We start from the raw sequence: 15,713 nt of genomic DNA on the forward strand, positions 1-15,713 counted from the left end.
GTGGGGATGGGGGTGGAGGGTCCTCACCCATCAGGCCTCTATTACCTGACTCACTGCGCACGTACTGGTGACCCAGCTCCTCCTGAACACTGGCAGAGAGGTTTGGTTGCGATAACCCCTTGTCCTTCCGAAGCCGAGAGAGGCCCCAGCGGAGCCGGCTTCGGCTTTCCCCTGGGGCTGTGAAGACCCAGGCCCATGAGCATTTGCTCATTCAGTAGCAGCAAGTTCCCACCTCCCTGCAGCCCTCAGCCCAGAAAACCAGAAGGAACACCTAGCCCCACCCTGCCCCGCTGCCATTCCACTCTCTGGGCCTCGGCCTGCCCCTGGCGGGAGTCCCCGCCCTCTGCTCCTCCCACAGCCTTTCTCCAGCGCACCCCACCCTCCTCTGCACCTGCTGCCCTACCCCTGCCCCTCCTCACCTGAGGATCCCGACGTGGCGCTGGCCTCGGAGCCCAGGGACTCGGCAGAAGGCGTGGTGGCGCCGGCCTGGGCAGCCAACTGGTTGTGCGGAAGGCCGAGGCGCCGCAGACTTTCGCCCTCGGACGTGGCCCTGCGAAGCCGTCCGAACAGCGGCGTGCTGCGGCCCGAGGCGCCCCCCGAGTCCTCGCTGCTGCCGCTGCGCTGCAACCGGCTCGACAGCCGCTCCAGGGTGGAGCTCAGCCGCCTGCGCATCGCCAGCACCGGGGAGCCCCGCGCCGAGCTCCCGCCCTCCGAGCTCTCTCCGTCCCCGCCGCCGCGGGCCTCCCAGGCCGGGTGGCGCTGCGCGGGAGGCGTCCGCCGCAGCCGCTGGGACAGTGACAGCGAGAGGCGGCGGACGATGCCCGGCTCCCCGACCGCCCTGAGGTCCTGCACCGAGCGCGAGCGCTCGGTCCGTCGCACCAGCTCCAGCGGGGTCCCTGCCGGGCTGGGCCGGTATATGCCATCCTCCTCCTCGGCCCCGCGGAAGGGGCCGCGCTCCTCCGAGCGCGAGCGGCTCAGCAGCCGCAGCCCCCGCGACAGGGGCGACTCGCGGCTGCGCTTGAACTTGGCCTCGAACACGGCCTCCGACTCCAGGTTCTCGATGCTGCTGCTGAGACTGCTGCCTGGCCTGGGGGGCACCGTGGGAACCCGGGCTTTCTCGGCTAGCACCGGGGGCGCCCCAGCTGAGGGCACGCGCTTCTCCGGGGCTCCCGGAGGTGGAGAGGCCACCCTGGCGAAGACAGCAGCGTGGGGCTTGGGCTCTAAAGGCGGCGCGGCAGGGCCCTGCTGGGGGGTCTGGGCGTGGCCCGACAGCTGGAGCGACTGCATGATCTGGGCATAGGGCGTCAGGGGCAGCGCTAGGGTTTGCAGGGCCTCCGGGGGTGGTGCAGGCTTGGAGGCTCGGACTGGTTCTGGCCTGGGCTCTGGGGCCTTGTCTTGGGCAGGCTGGGGTGCGGGGGGCTGCAGAACATCACTAGGTGTGGTGGCAGAAGGCTCTGCAGACTTGGGGGCACTAGGTTTAGGGGCACTGGGTTTGGGGGCGCTGGGCCGCGCAGGGCTGGATGGTTGGGCCTCGCTGAGGGCAGACAGGGAAGGAGACTCCTGTAGCCTGCGGGCCCCAAGCCTGGCCACAGGGATCTCGAGGGGCGCCCCAGCGCGGCGGTGCCGGCCCCGGGGCTCCGCCTCACCCTGCGAGAAGCTGCTGCTCTTTTGCAGGCCCCGATTCTCGAGTGGGGGCTGGTGGTGGGGCGCTGCCTCGCTGGAGGCAGCTCGTGCCATCCGGGGATCCCGGGCACGACCTCCCAGGCTCTCCAGCAGGGGACCCCTGAGGCCGCTGACCTTGCCATCCTCGGGGCCTCCCCGCAGCAGCCGCTGACGCAGGGCCTGCAGCCTCTGGGCGTACTCACCCTCACCCAGGCCTCCCCGGGCCAGGCGGGTGGCTCCCGGGCTGGGGCTCCGGCGCTGCGGCAGCTCCACAGACGCCGCCTTGTGCAGGCCCCGGCCCGGCTCCCGCGGCCCGGCCCGGGGTAGGGCGCTCTCAGCTGAGCTGCCCCTGCGGAGCTCTCCCCGCCTGGGGCTGGTCCCAGCTGCGGGCTCCTGGCCTGGGGAGGGGAGAGCCTCCGGGCTGGGAGCCTCCTGGTCCTGAGAGGGAGCCCTTCCCTGCTCCTGCCAGTCCATGGGGGTGGCAGCCCCCGCCTCTGGGGTCCCCAGGGCCTCATCCTCAGTGGGAATGTCCGTGAGGGACACCCGGGAGCCTGAGAACTCAGGCTGCAGTGGGCGGGGCACTGAGGGCAGCTCTTCCAGCTCTTCCTCTTCAGAATCTGAGGAAGACGAGAGCCCCCCGCTGGGGGGTGGTCTTCTGGGCATGGTCACCCACACCCGCTCCGGGGGGGCTCGCAGCAGCTCAGGGATGGGGCGCAGCACCAGGTGGCATTTGTAGCTGATCTGGGAGCGCTGGAGACAGGGTACTGGAGTCAGACCCGAGGGACCCCTGGGGCAGGATTGTTCCCCCCTCCCAGGCCCACCTCATCCCTGAGGAAGAGGCCTGAGCATGCAGAGGGTCAGGGAACAGGCAGGAAGTTGGGCACGGAGCCAGTGAAAGCAGGAAGAAGGGAGCAGGAGAGGAAGGCCCACGGTAGGGGGAAGGCAGCGCTAGAGGGAAGGAGAAGGTGGAAAGCACAGAGGCCGGCCTGCCACACTCACCTGCCACCTCCGCCGGGAGAGGAAGAGCTTCAGGTGATCCGTGCTCACCTCTGCGCCCTTTGCCTGAGTCTGCAAAGCCAGGAAAGAGGGCTTGAGGGAAAGCTGTCAACCTAGACCTCCAGGTTTGGCAACAGAGAGACAAACTCCATGGGGTGGGGTGGGGTGGGGGGAGGTAGTGGATTGGGCAGTACTGAGTCTGGGTTCCTGGGGATCCCCTTCCCCTTGGGTCTGTCAGGACAACACCTATAGCCAAGGTGCACACTTCAGGACAAATCCCCTGAGCCCTGCAGGCAGCAGCAGGAAACCAGGGACTCCCAGGGGTAGGCTTCTTAACATCCACCAGGGCTCCCGTCCTGGTAAACCAGCTGCTTTGGGAGGCCTGTGCTCTTAGGCCCCTTACCTGAGCCCTGGCTCCCTGGGTCCCCTCTGTCTCCATGTAGGGCCAGCACCCCAGACATCTGGAGCCTGGTGGTCCAGACCAAGACAGCTGCTTCCCTCAGCCACCCACCCAGGCTCTCTTCTGGAGCTCATTTCTGGTCTGAGAAAGGATGCTCTTAATTCAACTCCTGACATCAGAATGACCTCAGCCTTCAAATGACCCAGCACAACCCTCCATGAACAGTTTATTCAGGTGTTCTTTCTGGACTCAATTGCTGAATCCCTGTCCCCCACCCCCTGCAAATCCCTGAGACCCCATCAATGCCTGGCACTGTGCCCTGAGGCAGTGGGGTTTGAAGATAAATGAGTGAGAACCGAGAACCTGCCCACGTGGAGCTCATAACCGAGGGGCTGAGCCGGCCTGGTCAACCCCAGCCCTAGTGTATGGGGCCAGTGCAGGACAGAGATGGACACACAGAAGTCAGGAAGACCAGGGTCTGGTCTCAAGCATGAAGGAGAACTCCACTGAGGATGCCCAGGATGGGGAGATCCAGACATATGCCCTGGAGTCTAGGATACCCCCAACTCCATCATCGATTTGAGCCTGTTTCCTTGTCACCAAAATGGGACTAATAATGTGCTCCTTTGCAAAGCTATTGTGATGCTAATAGGTCATATGTATACATAATGCCTAAGGTGGTTACTGCACAGTAGGTACTCAATAAATGGAGCCATTTGTAACATTCTCTCTCCCTCCACCTTTTGTGCCACCACTTTGCAAACTAGACTCACTTTGAACCAAGGATGTTCTAGGGTCTCCTCTGCGGTTGGCCTCCTGTGAATGAATGCGGATTAAGAAGAGATTTATCATTCAGTCATCCGGTCAGTCAATAACTAGCAAACAGGGCTCCTAAGGAGTTGGGGTCAGGAGTTTGGGAGGAGAAGGCGGGTGGCATGAGGGCAGCCCTGCGGGAGGGGTGCTCCCAGGGCCTCGTACTCACAGCCGGTCCTGCACCAGCACTTTGATGAGGAAGCCACGGGCCTCCCTGCTTAGGCTCAGGAACGTGGTCTCCTCGAAGGCTACATTGTAGTTTCGGATGTTCATCAATGTTGTCCGATCATTTTCTCCAACAAACGGGGAGATTCCCGTCAGACTGCAGGGGTGAAGAGGGCTGTTGTGAGGGGCAGCCAGGGACAAAGGGGAATGCCTGTGGGGGCACAGGGCTGGGGACAGGCGGAGGCTTTGGGGTTGTGAGGATGACAGAGGCTGAGCAAACCTGGGCAAGAGGCAAGGCTGCAGACTCTCCCCTGCCCTGTTCCCTCCCTAGCCTCCTGATGGGCAGGGAGGTGGTACTGCCGTGAGGGCTAGTGGCCTCTGCTTTAGAGGACCTGTTCCGTCCCTCCTCCAGTGTGGCCTCTCTATGAGTGAAGTGCCAAGGGGATGTGCCCACCCTGAGCTCCATTCCCTTCTAGTCCAAGTTCTGGACACTCAGAGCCAAGGAGATCCCCACCTCCATGGCCCTGAGCCTACACTTGGCTCTCTCCATCCAAGGTGCCCACCTCTTACAGAGGGGCATGGGGGCAGGCAGAATGTGGGCATCCAGACCAGGGTGTCCACCTTCATGCACATAAGGCCCCTTGCAGTGCAAGAGGAGTGGGGCTGTGGAAGAGAAGGGGGTGGGCTGCAGCCCTGCAAAGGTTAGGGGTGGCCTGCCAGGAGACTGTGGGGATGCTGCAGAGGGTCCTTACCAGAGGAAGGCAACAACGCCCACGGGCCTGCAGGGAAAGGAGATTGATGGTAAGTGGACCGCCCGCCTCCGACTGGAAGGGAGCAGTTCTCTGCTACTGCTGACCTGAGTGAGCTGTAAGCTCCCTGGGAACAGTACCATGGACAATGGGCACAGGAGAGGTTTCTTTGGGGAGCACTTTGAACGCACAGGTCCAGATAGGCCTGGAGAAGTCCAGGGTCATGGCAGTGCTGGCCCAGGAAGTCCAGAGAAGTCTGGAGACCGATGGGACCATGCCTGCCCCACTGGAGGAGGCATGCTGGCTGCTGAGGGGAAGGACCAGCTTCCAGGGTAGGCAAGGAGTCAGGGACTAACAGAGCTGAGGCCTTGAGAGAGAGGGGCATCCTTGACTCACGAGGGGCAAGGAGTCACATGGGCAGGAGGCCCTGCAAGCAACGCCACCAGCCTCCAGGCTTGGTAAGTCTCCCTGCCAGTGAGCACGTCCCCAGTGCAGCCCCAAGAGAAGCTGCGCGGCCCACCCAGCCCAGCATGCCAGCCTTACCAGATGTCAGTGACTCCAGACACAGGGCTCTGGTTGACAATCTCGGGGGCCACAAACTCAGGTGTGCCATACTGGCAGTACTGGGGCTCTCCTGGGGTCAGCTCCTGAGCATTCCCAAAGTCGCAGATCCGCACCTGCTCTTCGCCCACGGCACCGTCCCACACCAGCAGGTTCTCAGGCTGGAAGACACAAGGCGAGGAGTGGGGGCTGAATGAACACGGGAGGATGCTCCACCTCCTGGCTCCCACAGGGGCTGTCTGCTCTCCAGTCCACACCTCACCTTGACATCGAGGTGCAGCACGTGGCTCTGGTGCAGGTAGTGGATTCCCTCTAGCACCTGCCGCATATAGGCCCGGATCTGTGGAAATAGGGGGCCCAGAGTCTGTGGGGGTAGAGTGGTGTATGTCTGATCACCTCCAGGGCAGCAAGAGGTCAGGCTGTGCCTGGGAAGTAGCCTTCAGATGGCTCATGGAAGGGGTTGAAACACAGATTTGGGGTTGCAAATATCCAAGGCTACCATGTGCACTGGAGGGGACAGCACAGTTATAAGGAGTAGCCATTTACAAGGTACTAAGTAGAATTGTGCAGTGCATAACATGTACAGCCCAACGTGGCAGGACTGCAGTGAGATCAATAAAATCTAGGTGGGGCTCCTTCCAGGAGAAATGTTGGGGGGATGTTTATGTGATGAAGAATGGGAAACAACAGTTAGGAGCTGGGGTGGGTTTGCTGAGACTTACAGAGAACAGCGCAAGTCCCAAATAGATGGGGATCTGGTCTCATTGAATGGGGACTCTGCTGGCTGCCTAACAGTGCTCTCCACTCCCACCCCTGGCTTCAGACCCATTTGTTGCTTCTCAAAGCTCTGGTTGGTGAAGGCTGGTGCCCAACCTGGCCCCTGCCACCCGCTGCCCTCACCTCAGACTCACACACGGTGGGTTTCCTGGCCATTCGCTCCAGCAGCTCCTCTGTGCAGCTACATCCCAGATCAAGGAGAACAGTGCCCAGAGCCAACTGCCTGGCCCACCCCAGAGCTCAAGGCGGGTCCCAGCTCAGCACGCAGTTCTCCTTCCCCTTACAGAAGATCTGATACTAGTCAGAGACTGTCCCTTCCCTCCCCCATGTGTCCCTCCCCACCTCCTGTCCTCTGAGGGTACAGGTGGGACACCCCTGTGGAACTCCCACTGGCTATGGGAACTCAGGCAAGTCACTTCACCTCTCTGAGCCTAGGTTCTCCCAGGAGTAAAACGGAGCTAAAATTTCCTCTCCTGCCCACCCTGTAAAGCATTTATAGGGATCAAATTACAGCAGAATTTTGTTGACAATGGATGGAACTTCTTGACTCTATTTGAGAATGACCTAGAAGGTCCATGACATGGAATAATTTGTCATTTTGCTGAGGTTTGATTTCAAACACTGCAGGCAGCAGGCTCACGTGCAGGTTCCGGTCACCCCACTACTGGGGTGATGACGGACCACCCAGCATCCTTACCGCCATGTGCCTTTGCTTAACCACAGCCTTCATGAAAGGGTAAAATCTGTTCTTTATGAAAACAGCCTCCAAATAAAGCCAAGTATTGATCTGAAATGGGGTCACTTCAAATACGCAGATGCGTGATACTGCACTTCATGATGAAAAGCATAGGCCACATACTAGCTGTGACCTTGAGCAAGTTACTTAACCTCTCCGTGCCTGTCTCTTCATCTGTAAAATGGGGATAATACAAGCTAATAATAAAATTCTAGGAGATAGGAATATATGAGGAATTAATAGGTTAATATTTGTAAAACTCTTAGAACGCTGCCAGGCACACATTAAATGCTATATAAATCTAAGCTAACAATGAACTTAAAACTGTTGGTTTTCACAGAAGTCTCCAGACGTATTCCTCCCAATTGCCAATGGGGCTACTTCGTAAACTGTAAAACTGTATAACTGTTGCCTATTGGATGTCACAAGGACCAGTCATTTAGGCATGGGTCCTCCCCAGCCCCCAGCCTGTCCCAGGATACAGCTCCGTGACAATGACCAGTCCCCGGCGTCTCTCGAAGGCCTCATGGAAGTAGAGGACACAGTCGTGCTGGAGCCTGGCTAGCAGCCGGGCCTCCCGACGGGCTGATGCCTTTGGCTTGGCCTGGCTGGGGATGAACTTGGCCGCAAACTCCAGGCCGGAGCTACGCTCCACCACGCGCCGCAGGTAGGAGAAGGCACCCCTGGTTGACACAGGGAGGGGGGTCAGGGATCAGCCATCGCGGCGGCCCTCTCCATCCCTCCCAGCCCTCAGACCCAGCAGCCTCTCTTGGCCCCCACTGGCTCCCTTCCTAGCCCCACACCTGCCGATCTCCTGGTGGATGTCATAAAAGTCGCTGAGTCTCCTTCCTCGTTGCTCCTCATCCTCCCTGACCCCCTCGACCTCCATCGCTGTTTGAGCTGGGGCAGAGATGTCCTGGTGTTAGGTGGGAGGGGAAGAAAGCAAGCAGGCCAGAGACTGGGACAGGCAGACAGAGGAAGGAGACAGAAGAGGTGCAAGAATGTTGGGGGCCCAAGGCTGGGTGCTGGGCTGGGGATGTGGTGGCTGGGAGTCCAGGGCTGGCTGCTTCCTGGGCAGATCGAGGGTCACATTGCATTCCAGGGGGTGGGCGCCTTAGCATTCCCCGGAACTCCTGCCCACCTGAATGCACAGCCAACTCTGCTTTGCAGGAGACCTCGCCCGCCAGGTTCCGGGCGGTGCAGGTGTAGACGCCTCCGTCCTGGGCCCCTGTGCTGAGCACCACCAGGGAGCACTCATTCTCCTCGTACACGAAGCTCACATGGCTGCTCTCGGTCAGCAGCACCTCGTCCTGCAGAGTTTGGTGTCACCTCCAGCCTGGGCCTGGCCTCACCTCTACCTTGGAGCCAAGAGCCGCTGCACCAGGCCCCGCCCTCATCTGCTACTCTGGGCAGCGCATCTCTCCCCAGCACTCAGAATCAGCTCCCCCTTATCTCCCACAGAAAGCCCTGCACCCCTCAGCTAGGCAGTCCCCTGCCTCCCCCTTCCTCCTCCTAACCATGCCTCTGCCTAGGCTCCGCCCTCCTAAGGCCTCCCAGGACCCTCCCACGCCCCCAGGGAGCCCCTCCTCCCTCCCCTAGGCTCAGCCAGCAGCACCCTCTGACCTTGTACCACATGATGTCCGGCAGTGGTTTTCCCTCCACCACCACCACAAAGCGAGCAGTTTCCCCGGCCCCCACCTCCACGTCTTCCATGATGGACTCAAATCGAGGGGCCTCTGAAACACATGGGGATAAGGGTGGGAAGGGAGGGGGCAGGGGGTTGGCTTTACTTGCCTCCTCAGCCCCTCCCCAAATCCCCTGTCAGTGACTGGCTCACTCAGAATGCTAGACCCCCGCCTCCCATCAAGCCACACCCCCACCAACTGGGACAACAGAGTTCCCCGCGTGGACCAAGCACACTCCGCTCCCTTAAATTCAAACTTGATGTTCTCCAAATCTCAGGAAACCTGGCACAAGGTGCATGTTTGCTTTGTTTGACCTTCAGTATTCATTTGGCAGCTCTGAAATTAGGAGATTTTCACACACAAAAGAAATCTGGATTTCCTGCCTGTCTTGAAAAATTAGGACTGGCCATCCTGAGTCGCTCCCCTCACTGCAGCAGGAATCTGCAAGCGAGGAGTGGCTCAATGCTTCCCCCTGTGGGTGGCTGCCCTTCTTCACAGGGCCACCCGCTGGCTTCTGACTACCTGAATTTGGCCCCTGCAGGTGGCCTAGTCTGTGACCCTGAATTAGGCTCATGGATGGCATTGCCTCTATCTTGAAGTTTCTTCTCTGAATCGTTGAAAAAAGTTTAGAGGGCCTTCTATTAATAGCACGTGGGAAATGGCAAGATGAACAAACAACCCCCAAATATTAACCAAACCGTGTAGAAATGAACTCACTATCTCCCACATGTGGCTGTGATTTCATTCTCCGTACATGTCACGTGGTCATATGATTTCCTGGTAAAGCAGCTTCTAATTCTCATGATGGAATTAGATACATATTGCAATGTGCTTTGCAAAGGAGCCTGTGACTTCCAGGTGTCCCCTGCCAGCCCCCACCCTCACCCCAGCATGTTTGAGCATCTCAGCTTGAGGAGGAGTAGGATGAGTCAGGTGCCTGGGAAGGCAGTGGCCGGGTGTGGACCCCCACCCTTCGCAGGCACACAGACAATGGGGGAGGCCATCTTGGGGGTGGGGGAGACACTACAGTGGGGTTGACGTGGAGGAAGGGGGCCACCTCTCCACTTGCCCTGCCTGGGTGTGGTGTGGTGGGGTCTAGTGGAATACAGGTGTCAGTGCAAGCCCCAGCTCCATTTCAGCCCTGGCTGGCTGGGACATAGTCTCCATTGGTCACCGTTCCAGCTAGGCTGTGCTGCAGGCTTCTCAGGTCCAGAGCCTCCCCAAATCCCAGGGGTCCCCCTGTATCCAGGAAGAAAGGTGAGTCCTGAAGATGAATTGTCAAGAAGTAAAGTGACTGAGTAGAGAGTGTTAGGGGCAGGGCAGGCAAGGACAGAGACACTTGAAAGAGCGCCCAGCCCCTCTCACCATCTTCACAGCCCGGCCAGAAGGGTTCCCTGTCTCTTCATTGCACACCCTATGGCCACTTCTCTTCCACATCACCTCCCCTCTCCTCTAGGAATCCTGGCCCTCAAGGGCTGGGAGGTGGTGGGGGCAGTCACTGAAGGTCAAAGCATCGGAAAGTTTCAAGTGAGCTTCGATGGTTTTTTGAAAGCACCAGAAAATGTCCATTTACCCACGATAAGATTGCCTGTAAGTAAAATGTCACTTTCTTTGCTTTCCGTTGGAATTGTATTTACTCAGCAGGTAACCCTGTTTAGCCCATGTTGATCAGGAGTTCTGAGTGGCAATTACATATGTCTAGGGTTAATTAACAAACTAGAAAATCAAATAGTTGTACCTAATGCATTAGGTTTAAAAGACTACATCTTTAAAGGAGAAATTATAAAAAGAATCCTAAGGCCCGGCACGGTGGCTCACACCTATAATCCCAGCACTTTGGGAAGCCAAGGTGGACTGATTACTTGAGGCCAGGAGTTCGAGACCAGCCTGGCCGACACAGCAAAACCCCATCTCTACTAAAAATACAAAAAATTAGCTAGGCGTGGTTGTGTGTGCCTGTAGTCCCAGCTATTTGGGAGGCTGAGGCACGAGAATCACTCGAACCTGGGAGGTAGAGGTTGCAGTGAGCTGAGATGGTGTGGGCGAAAGAAAGAGACTCTGTCTCAAAAAAAAAAAAAAAAAGAAACCTTGCTGCAAACATTGGTAGGATCTGTCAAATAGGCTTGTGCCAAAAGGCGGCCAGGATCCCCAGGGCTGGAAGTCTGGTGATAAGATGTGTTCATGGGCTTCTTTAAAAATCACCTTGGTCTTCCCATGTTTGTTATATGTGAAATACTATTTCCTGTCGTGTTTAACACAGGAGCTAGGAGTCAGGCATCCACATCTGAACCCAGCTCCTGTACTTATTAGGTTCTGTGAACTTGGGCCAGTTACTCTTAGCATGCTCTTTGAGCCTCAGCCTCAGTCTCTTCATCTGTAAAATGAGGATAATAACCAACCCCATCTCACAAGGTTGATGTAAACATTAAATGAGGCAATACATGTAAAGCGCTTAGTACTGAAGACTGGCATGCACTAGGATCAATAATTTTTTTTTTTTTTGAGATGGGTTTTCGCTCTTATTGTCCAGTCTGGAGTGCAATGGCGTGATCTTGGCTCACTGCAACCTCTGCCTCCCAGGTTCAAGTGATTCTCCTGCCTCAGCCTCCCGAGTAGCTGGGACTACGGGCACCTGCCACCGTGCCCAGCTAATTTTTGCGTTTTTAGTAAAGACAGGATTTCATCATTTTGGCCAGGCTAGTCTCAAACTCCTGACCTCAGGTGCTCCACCCACCTCAGCCTCCCAAAGTGCTGGGATTACAGGAGTGAGCCACGGCGCCCGGCCAATAGATTGTTGTCATGGTTACTAGTATGGTGTTTGTGTAGCCATGACATGGACAGGCCTGACAGAAGGACAAGGGCTTGGATCTGCAGCAGCGGCAGGTAGGTTGTGTAGCTGGGATGTGAACAGAGAGCTTTGGGCCTTGGAAGGAGGCTAGGAAGAAGGCCCGCTGTCACCCACCTGCCATCTCCAATGTGACGGAGCAGGTCTTCGTGCCGTGACGGTTGCGGGCAGTGCAGGTGAGGGCCCCCATGTCCCGGCGGCTCACCCGGCAGATCCGAAGACAGTACTGGTCGTCATCTGGCTGGCTCAGCTCGTACACACCTGCCCGTGCCTCTAGGAGGGCCCCTCGGCAGCTAAGGGACACATGACAGGGAGGTCACCTGGGATCTTGCCCCAGGGAATTCTGGCCAGGCGGGGCCAGACCCGGGATGCCACATGTGGGAAAGGGCTCACCTCCTCCAGACGACCTGGGCCTCCACATGGTTGAATGTGACGGTGACGCTGGCAGGCTGTCCCTCCACCACATACACAATGTCCGGTTTGTCCAGGATGGCAGGGGCCTCCTCCAGGGGTGGGCCTGGGAGGAGGAGAGCGCAGGCTCTGTGCTGGGCTTGATGCTGAGCCCTCAGCACCCACTACTCCTTTAACACTCCTAATCAGTACTTAAGCTCTGTGTTTACAGACGGGGAAGCTAAAACTCAGAGAGGTTTAGCGATTTGTCCAGGGAACACAGCCAGGGAGCAGCAAAGCTGGGGTTGTGGGCTGGACCCCAGCAGGCCTCATCCCAAAGCCTGAGCTTCGGCCCCCGTGCCCTGCTGCTTGCAGGAGGGAGAAGAGTGCACAGATGGGCCCAGGTCCCACCCAGTCAGGCTGCTCCTGCCAGTTCCCATGTCCAGGCCAGCCCGAGCCTCCACCACAGGGCCCCGTTCCCCATCCCAGCAGCTCCCAGCCCCACCTGACAGGAGCACCCCAGCTCACCGTGCTCCAGCAGCTGCACAGGCTCAGAAGGGGGTGAGGGCTTGCTGCTGCTCTTGACAGTGGTGCTGAGGACCCGGAAGATGTGCTGGACCCCCTTACGCAGCCCTGTGGCCGCCCACCCTGGCTCCCGCAGGCCTGTGGCCAGTGCCGTCCACTGGTCTGAGCCCAGTACCTGGTGCTGCACTGTGTACGTCAGGGAGTCCGGGTCTGGCAGGAGAGGAGCTACTGGAGGCTGGTGTTGAGGGGTGGCACCCCCCCATCCCCCTGGCCCAGGACCCTAGAACTCATCATTAGTCTGCTCTGAGGATGTGCCTCAGTCTCCGCTGTTGCTTCCTGCCTGTCCCCCCATCTGCTCTGGCCCAACTACTTCCCTGGCAGGTTTAGAGCCAACACGGTATCAGTTACAGGCACAGATGGGGCTGGACTTGAACTCCAATTCCTGAGGTAGGGAACCTGAGGTAGGGAAATTGAGGCAGAGTGGGAGGAGATCCTGGACAAGAGGAGGGGAGGGCAATTGCAAGTCCTGACCCAGGCGCCTAGTCCCTCTGAGGATGGGAAGGGAATGTAGCGGTGCCCTGTGCCTCCTCTCCTGACCCAGAGGGAGAGCGCCATCCACCATGGAGAGAAGACAGGCAAAGCTGTTCCTGCCAGCACTCCATCAGCTCCTGCCCCTCCCCATCCGCTTCTGGGGCCTGGTAGCCGTGGTGCCCTGTCTGAGCCTGCCCTGTCTAAACTCCTTCCCCACCCACGGCCCTATGCAGCCCTGACCCACCGATGGCCATGTCCAGACTCCTGGGGGGGTTCCATGTGAGTGTGACCATCCTCCCAGTCACAGCCACCACCTGCGGGGCGCCATCTGGAGGGCCTGGAACCACATCTGAAAGCCACAGGTCCATCGTCTGCTGGGTCCAAGGGCCCCACAGCCCAGTGGGATCTTCAAGCCTCAGGGTGGGAGGCTAGGGCCTGGGGGCTCAGCCGCAGGGGCACGGACAAGGCGGGAGGGTCCCCAGGAGATGGAGGGGAAGGGAGCTGGTGTGGAGGCCCTGAGCCCCCAGGTAGTGCCAGAAGCCAGGCTGTGCATGCCACTGACCACGAAGGTGCTTGCCTCACCTGTGACGTACAGGTGGGCATAGCAGGCAGCTTTGCCCAGCTTGTTGGCGATGACACTCTTGTAGACACCGGCGTGCTGAGGCCCCACAGCAGGGAACACCAGGCGATGGACATCCCTGTCTGGTGGGGGAGGGACAGTGACACTGGGCCTGAGCCCCGAGGATACCTTGAGGGGTAGGCTCATGCCATCCCAGGCCTGGTCCCTCAACCCCATCCACTGCAGGGAGGAGGCGAGTAGGGAAGGATGGGGCAGGGAGCAGGAAGTGCATCCATGGTGCAGCAAATTCCAGGTCCAGGCCTGGGCTGGCTTCCAAGTCTATCTCTGCCCTGGCCCCTCTGGTCTGTCCCTCCAGTGTGTCAGGCCGGGCAGCTTATCATCTTCTCTTCCTCCTACACTGGGCCACTCTCTGGGATCCCCGTCCCTGTTGACTGGCCTCTGTGGGGTCACAACCTCCAAGTCAAAGTTCCAACAAAGCTTTGTTCCCACAGCCCCTCCCCTAACCCTTCTTCTCCATCACTAAGGCCACTGCCATCCTGTCTCCAGCATAGCTGCAGGGAAGCCCTCCAGGAGAGCAGCAAGGTCCTCAACCTAAACCCCCCGCCAGCCGCATCTCTGGTGCTCCTCTGCATCTGGATGCTGGCAAACCACCAGGCCCCTGCACGAGCTGCTGAGTTCCACCTCCAGGTCATTCCTGACATTCCTCCTCTGTGGGATGCTCTCTTCTCACCTAAGGCTTCCTTCTCCTTCAAGACATAGTTCAAGTGGGTATAGCCCATGAAGCCCCCTGCCCCTGGCCTGCTCGCTACTCCATCCTTTGACTCCCCTCAGGACTCCAGCCCTCTCGCCTGCACATCGACGGGCACCGGCCCACACTGCTTTTCGTGGGTGGGGGCTCTTCCTCTGGCATGAATCATAGCTCCTGACCTGGCCTGCAAGCTCCTTAAAGAGAGGGCTGACTTTGTCAGATCTGCTTGTCCCACCAGACCCAGAACCTCACACACAGTAAGTGACAAAGGCATTCTATGATATATTACAAGAGCTGTTTGCTCTGTGCCCGGCCTGTACCAGGTACCTGATGTGCCTTCCCTCGAATCCTCACAACAACCTACAAAATTATCCCCATTTTACCAATGAGGTCAGAGATACCGACTTGCTCAAGGTCACACGGCCAGTAAATGATGGCTTGACCTTGGTTCCATGTGATTTCAAAGCTCTTTCCCTACTCCCTGCTCCCTGGATGATAAGGAGGCTGTCTCTGGCGAGGACACAGCGAGGAGGCCTGCACTGTCCTCCTTCATGTCAGGGCTGTCCCCAGACATCCCTCCCTTCTCTTTGCAGTTATCTCCGAATAGAATAGTGACCCATTCATTTATCTCTGCTGACGCTATTTATAAGGGAAGAGGAGCCAAGGGCTGCCAGTGACCCCAGATACAGGCAGAAGAGGAGACGCCAGCTCCAGATCCTGAGACAGACACTCACTCAGGGCCTCAGAGCGGCCTGGAGGACAGGGAGGCCTGCGGCTGAGAATGACAGCCACGGGAGGCTGCGGGCAGGGGGCGGAGCCAGGGTGGTGGCACTGGAGATGGCCGGGCGGGCAGGGAGAATGCAGCATGGGTGACAGGGGCCTCCTCGTTAGGCGCTGAGCACCAGAGTCAGACAGTCCTTTCTTGCCTCTGGGCAGCTTCCTGTACTGCTTTAAGCCTCAGTTTCCCCATCTGTAAATGGGGCTAATAGTACCTGTCTTACAGGCCTGTGGCAAGGTAAAATGGTCCTTGTCATGCCTTTAGCGCTCAAGGCCTGGCACTTAGAAAGCACTTAATAAAGGTGAACTTTTGTGATGTTGCAGCCGGAAGAGGAAACCATTGTAGGCCAAAGAGTGCGCATTGTTTATGGGAGATGGACAGACTTTCTCACACAAGACTCAGATTCCTTCAGGAAGGAACTGAGATGTCCCATGAGAAAATACCCCAGGCTGAGAGGACATCAACCCAGATGTGTTCCTCTGTGTCTCCCCGGCCCCTACTTCTTCATTTGCTATTTGTTAACAACCCTGGACAGAGCATCCCTTCCATGCCAGACACCGCCCACACCTGCTTTTTCATGCCAGTGTCTCCAGGAAGTGCCGCCGCTGATGATAACCACTAAAACAAGAGCAGTGAGAGTTCACGCCTCCCGACTGTTTGCCTTTTACCAGGCCCTGCTCGGGGGGCTTATATGTATTAATTGACTTAGTCTCATAACAACCCAATTACAGAGGAGAAACCGAGGCATGGAGGGCTTCTGTAACTTGCTCAT

General features: G+C 58.3%; 1 protein-coding gene across 1 annotated transcript in view; it reads right to left on the reverse strand.

The window, feature by feature from the left end:
* Positions 1-15,713, reverse strand: part of SPEG (striated muscle enriched protein kinase) — a 59,830-nt gene that overhangs the window by 8,325 nt on the left and 35,792 nt on the right. The window contains exons 14-31 of the mRNA XM_012445972.3: positions 13,418-13,537; positions 13,080-13,184; positions 12,308-12,514; positions 11,783-11,906; positions 11,507-11,682; positions 8,483-8,595; positions 8,001-8,169; positions 7,663-7,759; positions 7,342-7,542; positions 6,247-6,304; positions 5,609-5,686; positions 5,329-5,507; positions 4,789-4,815; positions 4,041-4,193; positions 3,832-3,874; positions 2,662-2,730; positions 420-2,412; positions 46-177 (exon numbers count right to left, since the gene is read on the reverse strand). Coding sequence (XP_012301395.3) covers positions 46-177; positions 420-2,412; positions 2,662-2,730; positions 3,832-3,874; positions 4,041-4,193; positions 4,789-4,815; positions 5,329-5,507; positions 5,609-5,686; positions 6,247-6,304; positions 7,342-7,542; positions 7,663-7,759; positions 8,001-8,169; positions 8,483-8,595; positions 11,507-11,682; positions 11,783-11,906; positions 12,308-12,514; positions 13,080-13,184; positions 13,418-13,537 — 4,044 coding nt within the window. The remainder of the gene's footprint in view (positions 1-45; positions 178-419; positions 2,413-2,661; positions 2,731-3,831; positions 3,875-4,040; positions 4,194-4,788; positions 4,816-5,328; positions 5,508-5,608; positions 5,687-6,246; positions 6,305-7,341; positions 7,543-7,662; positions 7,760-8,000; positions 8,170-8,482; positions 8,596-11,506; positions 11,683-11,782; positions 11,907-12,307; positions 12,515-13,079; positions 13,185-13,417; positions 13,538-15,713) is intronic.

The sequence above is a fragment of the Aotus nancymaae genome, unplaced genomic scaffold (assembly GCF_030222135.1).
Source record: "Aotus nancymaae isolate 86718 unplaced genomic scaffold, 86718_ANA_hifiasm-v0.15.2.pri h1tg000008l, whole genome shotgun sequence".
NCBI lineage: Eukaryota > Metazoa > Chordata > Mammalia > Primates > Aotidae > Aotus > Aotus nancymaae.